At 40.6% G+C, this 19134-nt stretch overlaps 1 protein-coding gene across 14 annotated transcripts in view; it reads left to right on the top strand.

The window, feature by feature from the left end:
* The window catches only part of gphnb (gephyrin b), a 110874-nt gene that overhangs the window by 32390 nt on the left and 59350 nt on the right, over positions 1-19134 (top strand). For 12 of the 14 annotated variants that reach the window (XM_082506283.1, XM_082506290.1, XM_082506292.1 and 9 more), the window contains exons 2-4: positions 2024-2102; positions 13117-13174; positions 13319-13411. In XM_082506283.1, the coding sequence (XP_082362409.1) occupies positions 2024-2102; positions 13117-13174; positions 13319-13411 (230 nt within the window). Of the gene's footprint in view, positions 1-2023; positions 2103-11881; positions 11966-12926; positions 13016-13116; positions 13175-13318; positions 13412-19134 lie in introns of those variants that run through there. The other 2 variants (XM_082506294.1, XM_082506286.1) reach the window with 2 other exon arrangements.

Here is a 19134-nt window from a genome sequence, read left to right as displayed (position 1 = left end):
CCCTGTCCCTCTCTCACCCGCACTCCTTTCCCCTCCTCATTTTGTTCCCCTTTCTCTCCCTCCTGCTTTCTTTTTGTTTTCCGAGCTATTGTTTTCTAGGAGGGATCACTTTCCCACCATTTCTAACCGGTGCAGAAGGGAGGGGCAGTTTTATTACCCTCAGTCAGGAGTTCCCCTTGTTGCACAAATGCATGCACGCGCACATGGACGCACGCACATACACACTAAGGGGTGGTGGATGCCGATGCCTTTGACAGACCGTGTTGATTGGTTCAGAATGGTTGCTGCCTCTTGTAGGAGAGTGGAACGGCTATTTTTAGATCAAGGGGTAGCTGGGAGAGAAAGACTGAGGAGGGCTCTGTGTGTGTGCGTGTGCAAGAGTGTGTTTGTAAGGAATACTGCAGTCTTGAACGAAGTTTCGTCCTTATACACATACATACGCTCAACCTGATACACACATACACATCCTTGCACTTCGCCACCACCCCTCTCCGACAATCTTTCTGTCTCTCTTGCTTCTGCCTTTCTTTCTCTCTTTCTGAGAAGGCTCAGTGTGCAAATGTCAGCACTTTCCTATTTATTTGCCAGAGCCTAGAGCAACGTCCTGCTCCCTCTGTTTACCTCCACAGCGCTGCCCCATCGGCACAGCTTTTTTCGCCATTGCCCTTCCCCCTCTTTCAATTTTTTTTTTCATCTTCTATATCTTCCCATTTTCTCTTCCCCAACTCAATCTTTTATTGCCCGCACTCAGATCACGCCATACTTTCCCATCTTTTTTATACAGCTTTGTTGCGTTCTCTTCATTTGAATTCCTCCCCTTTGCCATCTCAATTCCATTTTTTGCACCATTCTTGCTTCACCCATGTCCTTACCCTATCCCTCCGCCCCCACCCCCCCTCCCCCCTCCCCACCCGCTCTTGTTCATGGATCATGGCACTTTCATTGGAGTAACATCATGACATTTCCAGTGTTGGCTACGACTAGTGCATCAAGTTTTTTGGCTTAAATCCACCGCCATCACCCCCTCCATTGACTCGTTTTGGATCTATTTTCAGATGCGAGTGCGTGTCTGCTCATGTTTGACCCATCGGATTACAAAATACCTTATCCCTCTCTCCATTATCTTGAAATGTCTCTTTCTGTCTCCTTTTGCTTTGTTACTCATTTTTCTTTCTCCACATATTCATCTTCCTCCCGTCGTACTCTATCCATCACTCTATCTGTCTATCATCACCGCGATGACTCATGTGGCTCACACCTGCTCTGCAGTCAAGGGGGGTTTGCGTGAAGGTGTGGCTTTCCATAGGCTCACCGATATCAAAAGCCTGCACAATGAAGGGTTTGGAAGGGTGTCACTATGTATTTTTCTCACACCCTGACCGTTTTTTTAATTTGCACTATGGTTTGGGTTGGAAGACAGGGTTCAGGCGACAATATAGCAGTTACACCAGACATGATTCTGATATACAGAAACACCTGCCTTATAATAGTCGCAGCTGACAAGTGTGGCTGCAACAAATATCAGCATCCTGTTGTCCCCGTTTTTGACAGGACGAAACCTGTGTGCTGGAGATTCTCTGTTTGCCAAGGCATAGGTGTGAAATGTAAGAATGAAAACAAAAACAGCAGAGATCCATTTAAAGGTGCGTGTGGAGGGATGTTTCCTGGATTTTCCTCCTCTGGTGTTTTTCATCTGTTCACAAGGAGAATCGTTTTGGTTTATTTCACTATTTTCCTTCATCTGGTAATCAGTTCAGTTTCCCACTGTGGATTCACAGGTAGGCACAGTTTGGAAAATTAGAGGAGTAAAAAATAGTAATTTTTCTTGCGTACTGCATTAGGAGGCAGACACAAGAATAAAAAGGTTTATGAACGTAAATTCTTGAGGTTTTCTTTTGCTTTTCCCTTGAAATTACTTGCATTTATGGCAAAGAAAAATCTTTTTCCTGGACTATGCATGTAATATAACATTAGAACTTGGAGCTAACCGCATTTTTTCTTCTTTCTATCGCTGCCTATCCAGTGAGTGACAGCTGTTTTCGAAACCTAGCAGAGGACCGCAGTGGGGTCAACCTCAAAGATCTCGTCCACGATCCCTCCCTGTGAGTACTGCCCTTTTCTAGACAAATGAACACACACACACACAAACACACAGATGAAAGTTGTTTTAAATCTACCACACACAAATGTGATGCACAGTCTCCTGCATGTGTGCGTCTTTGAGTGTAAGCCGCCTTCTTTTAGTGCAGGAGTGTAACTAAGAAGCTAAAAATATCTCTTCAGCTCAACATCAGTGTTGCCCCTCATGAAGAGAATTTCCCAGCATGCATGGCAACAACAAAAGCGCTTGCAGTTCTCTTATCTATAAGGATGAATTCTGGTAGCCGCAAGAAGTCATTATTTACTCAAAAGAAGTTGAAGGAGGGGAAATCAACAGTTGTTAAAAATGTCCCAGTACCACCGTGCTCATTTGGATCATTTATTTCTTAAATAAAGTCATTCATTCAGTCACAAGAGGATTAGTGAAGTCAGGCCGGGCTCACAGTTTAAGTTCATCCTAAAGGTGGGATTCAAAATGGTTGAGGTCAGAATTCTGCGTGAGCCAGTCAGGGAAAGCCGTAAAATTTCAAGCACACCATTGTCTTGTATTTCTTCCATTTAGTGATTTGAGAGTCTTTTTATACCCCTGCAAATATCACACATAGAAGTGCCATCTCATCCTGCGAATACAACACTAAAAAGTGTGACCCCCAACACCAGCCTCAGACACGCTTCTCTAGACATCCGAGCAATTTCTCATGTGACCGTAGACCTGCTGGAGCTACCCTGCTCCCTTGTCACTGTCTCACACTATTCAATATCACTGGAGTGTCACGAGGCCCCACCACCCCCCTGTTGTGGGACCCTGGACTGATCCATGCTTGTCATGTCCTTTACGGTATGTTTATTTTGAGCCTGATGTGTAATTCATGTGTCAACTCCGTGTGACACAAAGAGGGAGTGTGGGCAGCCCTATGCCATGTCATGTGCGTCACGCTCGACAGGGTGCCAGAAAGTGATTAGGGATTCATGACATGCTTGTTTGTACAGTGTTGTGCAGCAGGAGTAGAAATTTTAAGTTGCTTGTTTCATTTTGTTTGTGTATCTATCAGTGCATGCATGCTTTAAACCACGTGTGCGTGCATGTGCGTGTGTGTGGCTGCGTGCCTTACAATATACATATTTTCGAAAGATATTTTAGAGTTGACGGGTCAAGCAAAGCAACAACAGTGTTAAAAGATCCTTCAGTTTCCTTCTGGTATTGATGGAATTGCATTTATTTGCATTAACTCTTTAGCCCTTGGACGCCTACTAGGGGTAACCCTGTATCTCTTTTGTGACCTGAGCGGTTTTTATCATACTCCAGCCCTGCTTCCAGAACAAAATCACTCGATGTACATCAGAAGTTAATAAAGGCGATCTCTTCCTATACAGTTAACTGGGGGAAAAAAACATAATCTGTTTTAATGGTCATCAAACCACATCTTTATTGATGTATTTAGAGTCAAGACTTGTCGCTAAGGGTACTCGGCAGGTTGTCAGACGTCATCTTCATGAGGGTAAGAGTTAAAGACGGGCAACCCTGTTGATATTTGAATATAATAGGTGGATCTATTTTAATATGAGGGATGTAAAAGACTTACAGAGAACTCTTGGCTCGCTCGTTGTGAACTGGGATATGAGAAAATGCAATTGGCTGTTGACAGCTGATAAAAGGTTCTGTTGTGGCCAATAATTTTGTTATAGCCAGTTCATTGTGAGACTGTTGGCTACACGTATTTGATGTTTGTCTCCATGCTGGGCTCCCACTGACTTGAGGGACTCTCATGCTACTAAAGAGCACTTGAGACGAGTGTGTTTTATACCAGTTAACTGACAGAGATGACTAGTGGTAAACCAGCTGCTGTTAAGCATAAAACTGGAAATTGGAAGGCAATGTCAGCATTGGCATCTGTTCTCTCTGGTCTGTTGGGTCGTGGTGATGATTGACCTCCCCTGGCTTAAGAGTCTCCATGCCATGTTAATCCACACCGCACCACAAGTCAGCAGCTCCATCAGGTTGACCACCCAGAACGCCGTGCCCTCAATGTGCCACTGCTGCCATGACAAAGGCACATAGACAGAGATGAAAACAGAAAGAGTGGAGGGGAGCCAGCGAGGGAGAGAGTATTGCAGCACAGCAGGACACATAACATAAACTGTAATCACAGTGTCTTTCAGGCACGCAAATACACATTGGCACATGCAATCAATCAGTCTGCCCAGTTTGACATTCAGGGGTATCCAGAGGTGTGTGTCAGGGCGAGAGAAAAATGATGTGTGGCAAGTAACAGAGGGGGACAAATAAACGATACCTCGAGTCAGGGACACACAGATGAGGATGAGGTGGATGCGTGAACAAGCGGCTCTTTGTATGTGTCTTTTTGTACGCGTTCATACCAAAGTGTCAGCAAGTTTTCATTTGAGTAATTTAGCATAGCGTTAGTCGAGCCCAGCTGCAATCCCAGGCAATCAGCTGATCTCAGTGCAGTCTAATATCAGCTTAAGGTTCAGGTGATAGCTTTCTATTTTACTGGCACTTTTTTTTCCCTGAACACAGCTGCTGTGCATCTGCAGACTGCACTTCAACCTATCATGCTTTGTCTGACTTAAGGTTTAGGGGATGGTGTTGCTGCTTTCTGTATATATCCTTTCTGTAAGGACACTGAGATCCCTCTATCTAGCTGTCGATCTATATTGGTTTGTAATTTACGGAGGACAGATGTGGTCAGGACACTATAGCGGTCCTGACTGAAATATTTTTTTATCAATCCACTTTTTGTGAAAATCTCTGATGATACTATAATTCAAAATAACACTTTGATTGAAAGCCCATGCTGATGGGTGTTTTTCTTTGTTATTGTTTTGTTTATTTTTATTTTTTGTCATGCATTTTCCTCTTTTTTGCTTTTTGTTCTTTTTTGTAACTTACAAGTGTTAATGCTCTTTAGCCCTTCATCGCTCTACCTTTAATAAAGCTGCAGCATGCCAATTTATGAACATGAATCCCAGATATAATGATTGCAAAGCTATATAACCCAATAGATACATGGAAACTTAGGCTCCTTCTGGCTTATGTTAATTGGTTACTGCAGTTAACATTGCGTATTATCATCTGTTGCCAAGAAAATGTTACATCTATGACATTTGCTTCATGGGTCATTGTAGCTATTAGCATTTATGTTAAAGGTATGAAGGTATGTGTATGTGTCCCTCCCTTCATAACAGTTAATCTCGTGTCTTTCTGGTCTCTGCCTTCCAGTGACTCGTGTTGTAACGACCCTTTGTCAATTTTATAAATGATTATGGCTAAGAATAGCTAGAAGCCAATCAGATGCATGATAGTAGGCCTAATTTTATTGTCAGGAGATGGTCGTGGGACAAAGACGCAATTGTAAATCTGTGCTGCTAGAGATCCAGCACCAATAAACAGTCGAAGGCCAGACTTGTTGTTATTTCACATTAAAATGCTGACCATTTAAATGGAAGATTCCTGGTTTTTACCTGACTTGACACCTTTGTTAAATATCAACATGTTTACTTTACTTTTACCTATTTTTTTTTTACTCATTCTACATTTTAATATATACTTTATGAATATATATTTATACAGCAGTCACATAATAGTGTAAACCTCTCCTTGTTAATATTGTCAGTACTGTTGTTAACACTACTCCTACAACCATGAGCGCTGCTACTTCTGCAAGCATTATTATTATGTAGCAGTTGGAATTTTGACACTGTTGTATCACAATATAAGCAAGAAGTGAATTTATATGTATCCATACATACTACCTGCAGTATGTAGTTCTCTGTGTAACTCTCAAATACATACGAAGTAATTGTGCACATCAGTAAGAATTTAAATATACCTGCACTGCATCCTGAATGTTTTTATGGATTTTATGGATTACCTGGATAAATCTGCACCCGTGCTAATGGTTACTGCCACCATAAACAGTGGTACTTTTTTTTTTTCAAAAATGGGTGGTGTTGACTTTGAACCGGTGGGTTGGCATGGGTGACTTTCAGGAAAGGAACCAGAGGTTACCACAGAAGTGTTTTGGTTGCTTCATCTGTTGAGCTCATCAGTGGTTCACGGAAAGTTAAATGCTATTACACAATCACAACATAGATTTTCTTCCTTTTTAATTTTTTTTAATAATTATTTTTAATTAATGCACATTTTGTTGTATTTGTGCTTACATTTAAATTGAATTACTTCTGTGCTTCCTGCGTAAATTTAGTAAATCTCTGCAGTACAACACTGCCTGCTGTTGTACGACATGTACTCGCAGCAGTATTTTGTTATACTTAATTTAATAAAATGGATTTGTTCTAGAAGTCTTATCATTTGTTCAGATGCAGTTGTGCACCCCTAACCAGTGCTGGGATGGGGGGTTTTTTTTCAAGAGAGTAAGACATAACTTTCTTATTTAAATGAGGCTTATAGGGTCTGTTGTGGCATTGTGTAAACGCATCTAAATGCTCCACACCAGCAAACTGCCAAAACGTCTGCTTTATAAAGATGTTCATTCTTTCTGATCATCAGTTAATTTAATTATCGTCACCTGGCTGCTTCTCACCCTCTAAATTCCTAGCTTAGTTTTCCACAGGATTGCATTAAGTTCTGTAAAATCATAAATCTGATAAAGAAGAATATGCATGTGGAGTGAATAATGTGTGGCTGTCTGTTCGTAACCATTATCAAATTAGCTGACAATAAAGCACTGTTGTACTTTAGAAGAAAAAAAAACAAGTGCAAAAAACAGCATTTACTTTCTTTATTGCTTTGCATACATTTTAACGGTCTGCTTTGCATATTTTGCCATCATATCGTGACCAGTTTTGACTGGAGGAAATAACATCAGTATTTCAACCATGTTTGCTATTGAAGTCAGACATTGAAGACCAACTTGAATACTTGAAATGAAAAAAAAAAGAAGCTGCACCTTTCTGAAGGTCTGGGCAGGTCAAAACAGACAACCTTATCACCACAGTGCCCTCAGCTGTGTGTCAATAAGGCTGCATTATTTTAATGATCTAAATCGTTATATACAGTCTCATTGTAGGGACTTGTCTGCCTTATGGGGGCAAAAAGCAACATCCTTGTTTAAATAGTTATATTTTAAGGAAAAGACATGTTTTAACATTAGGGTAAGGTTCAGTTAAGGCTCATGTAGTAGTAGCTACGGTTTAGGTTACAGTCAAGGTTGCAAACGTCTAACGTCATTGAAACTTGACTCGGTGTGCTGTTTCTGTGGCTCTTTGCATGTTGTTTATTGGCCATGAGTGGAGTCATGGGTGTGGAACTGGGCACTCAGAGCTCTCATCACAGCAGGACCTTGAAGAGGTTGGTTAGTCCACTCCTCCCCCTCCATCCCTTCATCGTTCCCTCTATCAGCGAACATGTTGAGCGGTGACCTCTTGAGAGCTTTCCTACATATGGATGAACCAACAACTTAGCTCTAATGGGCTCAGCTCCATGCTACTACCAGGAGTGTGGAGATGTCCAAGTCTCTCGTCTCCTCCCTGGGTGGAGTGTGAGTGTGTAAGAGAGCAAGAAAAGGAGTGAGTGAGACTGAGTGCCCTGTACAAAGAGCTTGTATTATTAATGAAATCACCCTGGCAGATGGGTCTCATCTTGGAAGTGTCCCACAACCACTGAGATTTGCAGCTGGCTCACATGCATACACACACATTTGCTTTTCCTCTCTCTTGTTAAGTGTGCCCCTGACGGTCTAGCCCTCTTCTTTCCTCTTTTTTTTCTTGCTCTTTTCACTCTGTGCCTCTCTTGCTTATTCTGTCTTCCTCTCTTTATCCTCTTCTCTGTGCTCGTCTTTTATTCATAGACAGATTTGGCCAATGCGTCCAGGCTTTCAGGCCAAAACTACTGCCATGCACACCCCCCGGTCTCTCTCTGCTTACCCCACTCTTCCCCCTGCTCCTTCCTCCACCCGCATCAGGATTTGTCCACACCTCAAACAAAAAGCTTTTTTTTTTCTTTTCTTTTTTTACCAGGCTGACTACCTCCATCCTGCAGTTTGAGGAAGAGCTTTATATGCCATAACCCCCTGCAGTAGAAAGAGACATAGATGGGTTTTGGAGATTAAAATGTTGCAAGCCCTTTCCCCTCTAATAGGCTTCTCTCAATTCAGAGCACACCCACCTAAAATACAGCCAAGCACTCTATCTGCAAAGAAGAAGCCAGTCATGCTGAAACTAACAATTTATTCATATACTCTCATATGTATAAATAACCATTTTACATCCTAGATGCATGATACTTCCATGTGCACAAATATGTATGTGTATTTTGCATGTTCACATACTGTAAGCAGCGTTATGTGAATGAACAAACCACTGTTTTGCATTTGTGGAAATAAGTGGGCAGTGGTAGGGTGATGATAGCAATCAAAGTAAATTCAACTACCTAGGTTCACACAGTGTTCATGTCATCGGATTTGCTGAGTTGCAGGGTTTCTTTGTTTTGTTTTGTACCAGCCATCAGTAAAAACTTGTGTACACTCCTGGTGTTTTCATTTTTATTAAAAAGAAAAAGAAGAAAAACATCAGTAGTCATCAGAGATAAGGAGCACCTCCTCAATTTCATCCTTTTGAAATATTTTTGTTAATTTAAACTTTGGTTGCCCCTAGGCATGTGTGCGGCCATATTTCTTACTTTTTTTCTCACAGGTAGGTGGGAGGTGGCTAACTAAGAAGATGATACCCCATTTTCTTAATCCCACCCACAAAGTATCATTCAAGTTAGTGGTGCACATCTGTGTTCTATGTCTATGTTTAAATAGTATACACATATTTGTGTGCAAACATGCACAGAAATATACACAGGTAGGTCTGGAAATTTTGTCTCCATATGCCACTGCAATAGATTTGAAAACATGCACTTGCAGCTTCAACTCGGGCATCACGTAATGCTTTGCCAGGCCTTTACTGCAGATCTCTTTTTCATTTAAACATTTAGTTAGATCCATAAATATTTAGACAATTGCAGTTTTTTGTGATTTTGCTTCTGCGCACCACCACAGGAGATTTTAAATCAAACAGTCAAGATGTGATTGAAGTGGAGACTTTCAGCTTTAATTCAAGGCATTTAACTGAAGTCTTGCATTAACTGTTGTATAGTTACAGACATGTTTATACCTGGAACCACATTTTCTGTGGCTCAAATTGCATCGGAAAAACTAACATAATTTTAAATATAAAAATGTTTTTTAATACTTGGATGAAAATCCTTTCCAGTTTTTGACTGGATGAAGTATAGACCCCACAAACATCGCCAAATGCTGAGGTTCCTCCTATTAGATGCTCTGCTCGGCCTCTGCAGACACCTTCAGTTGTTTCTTATTTGTGGGCCCTTCTGCGTTCAGTTTTGTATTTAATAACCGAAAAGCTATTATTGGGTTGACATCAGATGACTGACTTGGACTCTGAAGAATATCCCCACTTAAAAACCCTTGGGTTGCAGTTTGTTTTGGGTCATTATCCATTTGCAGTGTAAAGCGCTTTTTGATAAGTGTTGCAGCATTAGGCTGAATCTGAGCAGAAGGTAAAGCTCTGTGCAAGAATTTGTCCTGCTGCTCCTATCAGCAGTAACATCATCAATAAAGACTAGTGGGCCGGGTCCACTGGCAGCTACACATACTCATTCTATAACATTGCTTCCACCTTGTATGACAGATAATGTGGTATGCTTCAGCTCATGAGCAGTTTCTCTTCTTCTCTGTAATTCTAAAGTTATAAGTTCATCTTGGTTTCTGGCAAAAGAAAGTTTTCCAGAACAGTGCGATTTCTTTTTGATGTTTCCCTGCAAAGTCTAATCTCGTTTTGTTAAGTGCAATCAGTGGTTTGCACATTGTTGTAAATGCTGTATTTCCATTAGCAAAGATTTTTGTGAACTTTTTGCTTTTTCTTATCACATTATGATACACCTTCCTCCTCAAGACAGTTATTAACTTGGTCTTGATCAAAGTCAGAGTTCATGTTTTTCTGAAAATCTTGTGAATACGATAACTCGAGGAGGAAGTCGCCTGGGATTGTGAAATTGATACCACAGGTGCATCTGCAAAAAGTTTCGGACAAGTTGGAATTTCAGTGATATCGAGGTCAAGGTCAGATGTCAAGTGTTTTGGATAATTTTATGAATGCAATAACTCGAGAACAAGGCGACATAGGATTTTGAAATTGATACTCGTGAGTGTATCTAATAGGAGGCAGCTGCAGTATTTTTAAAGAACCAGGTTGTGGTTCATTTGGTCTCTCTTAAAGTTTTTGCTTTTTCTCTGATGGGTATACTATATACTGATAGCATACAGTTAGCACATATTATTATAATGTAAGCAATATCCAGCTATCCATTCTTCCTATTATAAATAAAAGGCATCTACACACATCCATGTTGATGAACAGTTTCAGCGCACACACTAGAGTGCATCTCTGCAATTCTAGTGGAGGCGTGAACACCATTTGTCCCTCATTTGGTGTTTTCAGTGGGGTTGAGATCTGGCCTTATAGCATGTGAGTCACATTACGGTCCCCCTCATTAAACCGTTCAGTGACACCTCTTGTTCTATTAATCAGGGGCATTAAAGAGACCTCACCCGTTATATGACTGCCTGCTGCCCCCTTGGCCGGGTCATTCTTGAAAAAGAAACATTTAACCTCAGTTAGACTTTTACCTGAATAAATAAAGGCTCTGATAATAAAATAAAGTAAAAGTTTTTACTCAGAAGAACAGATTTGCAGTGACCTTTCCTTTGAAGGGGACAAGTCGTCACAAAAATCCCCCTCACAGCATAACAGAAGCACCGAATTGATAAAGTTGAGGTATTTCCTTTAATTTGTCTGTTTTTCATGAACATGTACCTACAGACAAATGCTCAAAAAAAACCATCTAGTCAACACAACATATTGTTGCTTTTGCAGACAACTGGTGTCCCCGATAGTTACCAAAAACAAAACACACACGCATGCATGCACCGGCACACACAAACTCTCACGCACTCTCTCACATTGAACAACACAGCAACTGGAGGCTTCAGACAGGAGGGGTTGCCTAGGAAACGGTGGGAAGGAACCCTAGCTATTTGTGTTGAGCATATTTTCATTTGGGCTGAAACAGAGAGGCATAAAAACCCCAGGAGAGCGAGAGAGGTGATTTGTCCTGACAGCTCCTTTACTCTCCCGAGGTGTAACACAGACGCACGCACACGCACGCACAGACACATCAACAGGCAAGTGCGCGCGCATGAACACGTATACACACATGCGCGCTCACATGCACGCGCAGATACATACAGAGATGCCAAAACCCCCACCCCTTCCGAACACATCAAGAGAAGTAAATCAGTCGTGCCATCACAGGAATGTCAGCAGGGAAGTTGTGCGGTTGTGTGTCTGTGCATGAATGCACAAGTTAGTGGATGCTAAGTGGCCCTACATGTGCAGTGTTACATGCAAAAGTCATTCTTAAATGATTCTTCCCGACTTCTCTGCATCTTTTGTCAGAAGCAGCTTCCCTCTGAACCTCGTGCTTCATCTTCATGCATGCTTGCTGCAGTATTTCGGTGTTGTCTAGCGGTGGCTCGTCTCACTGCTGCTCCATCGCACAGCTTGAAAATGAAGCAGAGCCAATGGATTCAGCAAATTATATTTCCAGGGCGCACAATTTGTAACTCCGTGTGTGAAGAGTTAGGGTTCCCATGTGGATAAAAGTATCTGAAAGGCAGAAAAAAGAGTTTTAATGTTCAGAGTTAATGGGTGTTTGTCTAAGGGAGGGTATCATAGCGTTTAAGTGTCTGATGCGGAGGGGAGACATCATGCAGAAGTCTCCCAAAATAGTGCTGGTTAGAGAAAAAAAGAAAAGGTATTACATAAGGGGGTGTCTGTGTAGAGCCTTCACCTTGAGCCTGGGGTTGTTTTTTTCTTGCCTTGTTTTGGGGGGGTTTTCTTAGTGCGGTACTGAAACTAACCACAGGAGGTCACTATGGCTCGCTCTTAAACTGAAGCACGGCCCTGTCCTTGACAGAGCTCCTTCCTCACTGGGCCATCCTGTGGAAAATCCTTTCAGGAAGGGATGTTCAAGGGCATTCTCTCTCTGGACATTTTTGCTGCTGTAAAGCTGTGTCTCTCGCTCCTTCCTGCCTCTGTTTTCAGTCTCGTAGACTGTTTTCATCCCCTTCATTTCGCCCACATTTAAAATACATCCTGAGAGTCTCTGTCTTCTCTTCTGTATTTTCTCCATCAGTGTGTCCACAGCTGTGTGTTTTCTTGAATGTGTAATAAAGGTGTAGGCCTTATTCTAAAGGCCAGTGGTAGCTGAAGGACAGAGGATGAACCTATCTAAAAATATGCCACATTCTCATTTCTGCTTTTTTCAAGCAATACTTTCTGCTTTGCTGCTTTGGGAAATATATAAGAGATTGTGTAATATTAGTGTAATATTGTATAATAGCTTTAGCCTGCTGTTTTGCAAAGGCTTTTCACTTGTGTATGTAAATGATGGACAACATCCGCTTGAGTTTGCAGATTTCCTTTGTGAAGTTTCTTGTTGATTATAAACCAGGCGTCACAAAGAATGCAGTGGATATGCTGCACACTTACTTTCTTCACTTTCTTCGATCGCAAGGTAGAAATTTTCTTCAGTATTTTAATCTAAATGGGACTGAAATTTACAAAGTGAACATCAGGAAGTATTAAAACAAAACTGAATTAGTGATTAAGACCAGAAACTCATTAGGAAAATGTTTTTCTGTGTCAATAAATCAAATGAGAAGTAGGGTGATTTCCACATGGACTCCTATACCACTGGACTTTTTTCAGTGAACAGAGAATTCGCCTCCTGCTGGCCAGGCAGTTTCTCAATGGCTTCCCTTTTTGGACCTTGAAGCCAAGAATATTGTAATACAGACTTATGGTATATACTGAGTGCAAAGAATTTTTTTTTTACCTCACTCTGGTGAGAGGTGACCATGGATTACTGCTTTGTGATCAAATCATTTTTTCTACCTTTTACAGGTTGGGTGGTATGATCGCGGCCTACAAGATAGTACCTGATGAAATTGATGAAATTAAGGTAACTGCCATCTATTTAATGTATTCCTTTATTACAGGATATGTGTTTTTTGTTTGTTTGTTTGTTTTGCTTTGCTGTTTATCTGGATAGGTCGATCCCATGGTGAGCAGTAATTTGTACTCGCATGTGTGTTCTTTCTATCAGGAGACACTGGTGGACTGGTGCGACGAAAAGGAACTCAACCTCATTCTCACCACCGGAGGCACCGGCTTCGCCCCCAGAGACGTCACACCAGAGGTTAATTTACACATTTTTCATGAACACGTGTCATTCGAGTCATGCAATGGATTTACGCATAATACATAATGACGTACTGCACTATAGTATTCAGGTGCTTTAAACTCTTAATGCTGACTTTGGAGTAGCGAGCATGGGTGTCATGGCACAAGATCGTGGCTAAGCACTTCACTATGCATGCATCTTACTGAAGCTGTTTCTCAGTGTTATTATTTACTGCGTTCACACGCTGAATGAATAAGAAGTTCTCCCCATGTTTATGTCGGTTCTCTCTGGGTACTGTGGCTTCTTCTTGTAGTCCAAACACGTGCATGAAGTTAGATTAACCTGTAATTCTAAATTGTGCTTACGGGTGAATGTGAGCACGAATGATTGTCTGTCTCTTTGTGTTAGTCCTGCAATAGATTGGCGACCTGTCCAGGGTGTACCCTGCCTTTCGCTTTATGGCAGGCAGCTGGGATAAGCTTTAGTCCCTCGGCAGCCCTGAATTGGATAGAAAGCAGAAGAAGATGAATGGTTATCCTCTTGATTTAATAATCCATGCTTGTCTATGTTTACATTCAGGAACTGAGTTGCTGCCCTTTGTTTTCGTATCACTTCTCTCAGTAATGCAATGAGGGGGTCAGTGGTGCAGGTGCAGAAGAGGGCAAAGGCACACCAGAATGTTTTTTGCATTGGGAATTTAGTCTTGGTTTTAGAGCAATGACACGTGTGCTAACTCATGAAAATGCTTCACAAATCACATTTTATTGCTTGCAGTATTTCATAACTGTAAAATTAGGTTTAGGGTTGAGCTGAAATGCAGCTAGAAACATGTTACATAAGAATGAGCGAGGACAGCTCGAGTTGAAATATGGACACTGTTTTCTCTAAGAGGTCGTGTAAGGCAAATAAGGTCATACTACTAAAACACAAGAATGATTGCAGTATATTGACACGTAACGGAGCTTTAGAGGGTAGCGGATTTAAAAGGCAGGTGTTTCTTTTTGCTGCACGTGCTATATTCAGAGAACTGCAGCATTTTTATACAGATCACATACGCGTGTTGCAGCACTGATAAACACACAGTGTAATTAGCCCCACAGTCAAATGGGAAATAAGAGGTAAGATTCTTCTTGACTCCCTTTGAAAAAATAAATAAACAAATGTGCTGTGCTGTTGATAACTCAGAGATAATGGGTGGCATGTGGCATTATGGCTGCACGGGGAGGGTTTTTTTTCTGCTTACTTGACAACATGAGGCCATAGCAGTTCCCAAATGTAAACACAATTAAGATTTCATTTTTGTGTCCAGAATCAGTCTTTAGTTAATTTTTAGTTAATGCCTCCATCAAAATGCAAAATACACAGTTTTTGTTTACTTCTTTTAAATCCACAAAATCAGTAATGGGGGAAATTCTCTGGTTGAAATTAGCCTGAACAACTTTATTTAGCAGTTACAGAAGCAACTGCGCTCACTAGACACTTCATTAGATACAGGTTGCTTATAACTGGTTGGACCCCCGATTGTCTCCATAACTGCTTTTTCATTAGCTGGGCCCACATCCTCATTTTAGGTTTGACAGCGTTTTAGTGGTAAAGGTGAATGGCTTGGACATGACTTGAGCAGCAGTTTGGGGAAGGCCTCGAAGGGGACTGGCGGCGGCTCCCGGGCCTGGCAGATCCCCATGTACTAAATAGAAGTGAAGAAGTTAACGAATTGAAAAGGGGAGGGAAGGTGGGGCATATAAACGAGAGTGAACAGAACTGGGGGAACTGATATAGATGAGAACCAGAGGGAGCGTGTTTGGAGGCGTGGTCCCGCTCCTTAAATTTTGATACATAATCTCCAAAATTTTTCATGTCACAGATTCACCAAGTTGATGGAAACATTCCTCACAGGTTTTGGTCCCTGTTTACATGACGGCATCACACAGTTTCTGCACATTTGTTGGTTGCACATCCCGTTTCAATATAGGAGATGGGTACACTATGATTATAAAGGAAAGGACATGGTCAACAGTAATACTTGAGTATATTGTGATGGTTAAACCATGCTTAGTGGGTAGTAAGGATCCCAAAGTATGACAAAATAATGTCCCCTACAACTAACAGCGTGAACTGTTGATACAAGGCAGGATGGTGCCATGCTTTCATGTTGTTTACGTCAAGTTCTGAGCCTACCATTCAAACGTCACAGCAGATATTAAGACGCATCAGACCAGACAATGTTTTTACAGTCTTCTGTTGTCCAATTTTGGTGAGCTTGTGTTTCAATTGTAGCCTCAGTTTCCCTTTCTTGGCTGTGTGGTCTTCTGCTGCACATGTTGTGCTTTCACAGATGCTCTTCTTCATAACGAGTGTTTATTTGAGTTACTTTTGCCTTTCTTTGAACTTTAAAAAGTCAAGCCATTCTCTTTGTCTTTTTCTTGAGGTTTATTTTTGAATATTGTAGCCTAGACAGCGGAGCACACAGGAAAGAGAAAGAGCAGAGGGAACAGCAAACAGGAAATGACCCAGAGAATTGAACGCGGGCCTCTTGGGTGACCGTTCAGCTGCCACCTGAGTCTAGCTGTTGTCCTCTGACTTTTGCCATCAACAAGTGATTTTTCTCCTGGAGAACTGTTGCTCACTGGACATTTTCTCTTTTTCAGACGATTCTCTGTAACCCCTAGAAATGGTTGTGTGAGAAACTCCCAGTTAGATCAGCAGTTTTGTAAATACTTAGACCAGCCCATCTGGCACCAACAACCATGTGACAAGTCACTTAAATCACCCTTCTTCCCCATTCTCATGCTCAGTTTGACCATGTCTACATTCTCAAATGAGTTGCTGCCCTGTGATTGGCTGATTGCTCTAGTGTTAACAAGCTTGGGGAACAAGTGTACAAAGTTGTGGTTGAGTGTATGTTGTCAGTACACAGTCAGAAAAGTGTTTGTTGTAGTTTTTGCTACAGCTATATATATATATTTTTTAATTATTCATGAGTAGTCGTCGGTACTGTATCAAAAACATCTAGCTTGATTTCAGCCAACATGAAGTACAACGTTTTTAGTGTTATATTTTATTTGAATCCATATTCATGCACGTGTAAATAGAGCCTAGTGTGAAGGCTGTGCACAAAGTCTTTTGTCTTTGCATGCAGTCAGCAAACCTCTCAGTATCACACTCACCAACACAAACACAGACAAGCAATCTGTGGTTCTCAGCAGTATCATTGGTCCTCATCAATCACGGGAGACAGCAGCAACCTTCCTGGAAAAGGAAATACGCATACACGCTGTAGTCACTGATAATACTTGCTATCTGATTCAACCCTGCATGCTGGAAACAGTCATATCTTTCTGTCTGTCTCTATGTTTGAAGGCTGTACATGACACATGTAACTGCTCTGACTTGCTTTTAGTTATAACAGAAGTAACAGTGACACTTTATTAACAAATTACCAGTAATTTCATTACTCTGTACCTGCTTTCAAATGCTTAAAAAGATGTGTAAGTGTGAATCTCATCTTAGCTGTAAGTGTTAATTTATTCTTAAACACTACATGTTGCTGAATTTTACATTGCATCCATTACTGACTATAATAATCCCTGTCTCAGCTCTCTGAATGTTAATAAATCCTCATCTGATCAGCTTGCTCTTCATCTACATTTATCAGCATTAGCCGCCAAATCACTAGAGTAATATATATAATATATTCTTGGTCAATTCATGCATCTATCCATCAAGACAGTTAATGCTGAATGACTGTAAAGTCAAACCTGAACTGACTGGGCATTAATTGTTTTATTCACAATGTTTGTTTGCATTATGGAGAAGATGGTGTGTGAGTCTTACTTACTTTTTAAGGACATGAACAGAAGAAGTTTAACTGAGTTACTGTATATTTCATTGCTAGTACTCTGTCTTGTAGATGTGCTGCTAGTACAAGTCCTTTTTCTTTATGAAAACCATACATTACCAAGCATCTGCTTTTCTCTGCTTCAGTCTGCTTTTTTCTACCTTTTATGTTGTTTTTATGTCTTTTTACTGGCTTTGTTACCTCTGCCAAGCAGGATATGTTTTTGGTAGTTTTCATGTGTCATTCTTTCTGAAAACGTGATAGCCCGAAAAGTTTAGAACAAATTCTAATAAAACCTTGTTGACATGACCCCACTTGACACAATCTATTAAAATTTGCCTAACGCTAACCCATCAGGATGTTCAGGGTCAACTTCATGATTTATTGACAAAATCCCATAAAACTTTAAACTATTATTCTTAAAAATGTGGTGCGTATTGTCAATATATAGAAAGTACTGCATGAGGATTTAAAATGTCATGTCACATTTGACCTTTAACCCCTCATACAAGATTAATATTGTTGATCTGAATATCTTAAGCAATAATAATGCTATATAGACCAATTTTAAACTATCTTACTGCAATACGTTGTATTGACAACATATAGGTGTAGAGGTAGTAATATATAGGGGTTATAAAACATCCCATTATGTGATATGTTATATATGTTATGTGCACTACAGTAAAAATTTATAACTGTTTAAATACATAACAGTTTAAAAACATGATCAATGTTCCTTAACATGCTTTTAAACAAAAACTTGTGATCAAAACAAACATTTTTTAAAAAATCTGCTACTAAACAATGAAATGAATGCTACGGATTTACTGCATCCACATAAATGCACAACTTCTGTCAGGAATATTAAAATGGGTTTCAACAGTGCAAATAATAAAAACCTGCACTTTGCACTTGTTTTTACTTCACTACAAACATCTTAAAGTACAGTTAAAAAGAAGAAGAAAACAAATGCTTACAAAACCTTACGTACGGGTCGGTATTTATCCGGATGTATAGCTTTCTTTTAAGAAGGACGTGTTCAGTGTATGACTTTAACAAGGGCACATATTTTTTCTGAAGCTATTAATGTAAAAATCCCATTCTTACAAGATTTAAAACTAAATGACTTCTTACTTTTACATGAATACGTGCAAACCATCATCACTCGGCATTTAGATATTTGATACATTTGAAATCTTTTTCAGGTTCCTATTAAATAAGATTCCATCACATAACATTACGTTGTGAGTTCTTCAACCTGCACTTGCCATCATATACTGTCATCTCATACTGTCATCAAATGCATATCAATTAAAAAACAACAAAATCACATATTATTTTGTCTATAAGTGAAGAAAAACTTGTAAAATCTGGCAGAGTTCATCAAAAGCATGCCACAAAAATATTTGTGGAGTCGAACATCAGGCATACATCTCCGCCTTCTTGATTCTGCGTGATGTATTCGATGAAGTATGAGTCGAGCTTAACCCCTCACTGTCTCCATCCTTCCCTCTTGTTTCTCATTCATTCTTCCTCAGTTCCCTCCCACACTCTTTCCCTTCTCCTCATCCCTCTCCCTTCCCTCCCTCCCTCCCTTCCCTCTCCTCTCCTGAGTCCAAGCCTGAGATGCTCACCAGTGGCTCCTCTCCTTTGAAGTTCTTCCTCTCCCCTCTCCCTCGCTAATGGTGCGTTTGAAGTGTCACTCAACTCAAGGGCACCCAACACACACAGCTGGAGGACCAGGCATTTTTTTGCCATCTATCTGTCAGGAATGTGCTGCATCAACTTTGGTCCCATAAACATATCTGTGTACTAAAAAATGTAAATCAAATATTTTAATAAAGAGCTGTTTCCACCATATAGCCTTTAATCTGTCTGACTTGCGTATTATGGGCAA

Source organism: Aulonocara stuartgranti, assembly GCF_965226115.1.
Source record: "Aulonocara stuartgranti genome assembly, chromosome: 15".
Lineage (NCBI taxonomy): Eukaryota > Metazoa > Chordata > Actinopteri > Cichliformes > Cichlidae > Aulonocara > Aulonocara stuartgranti.
This window is presented reverse-complemented; position numbering and strand designations above follow the sequence as displayed.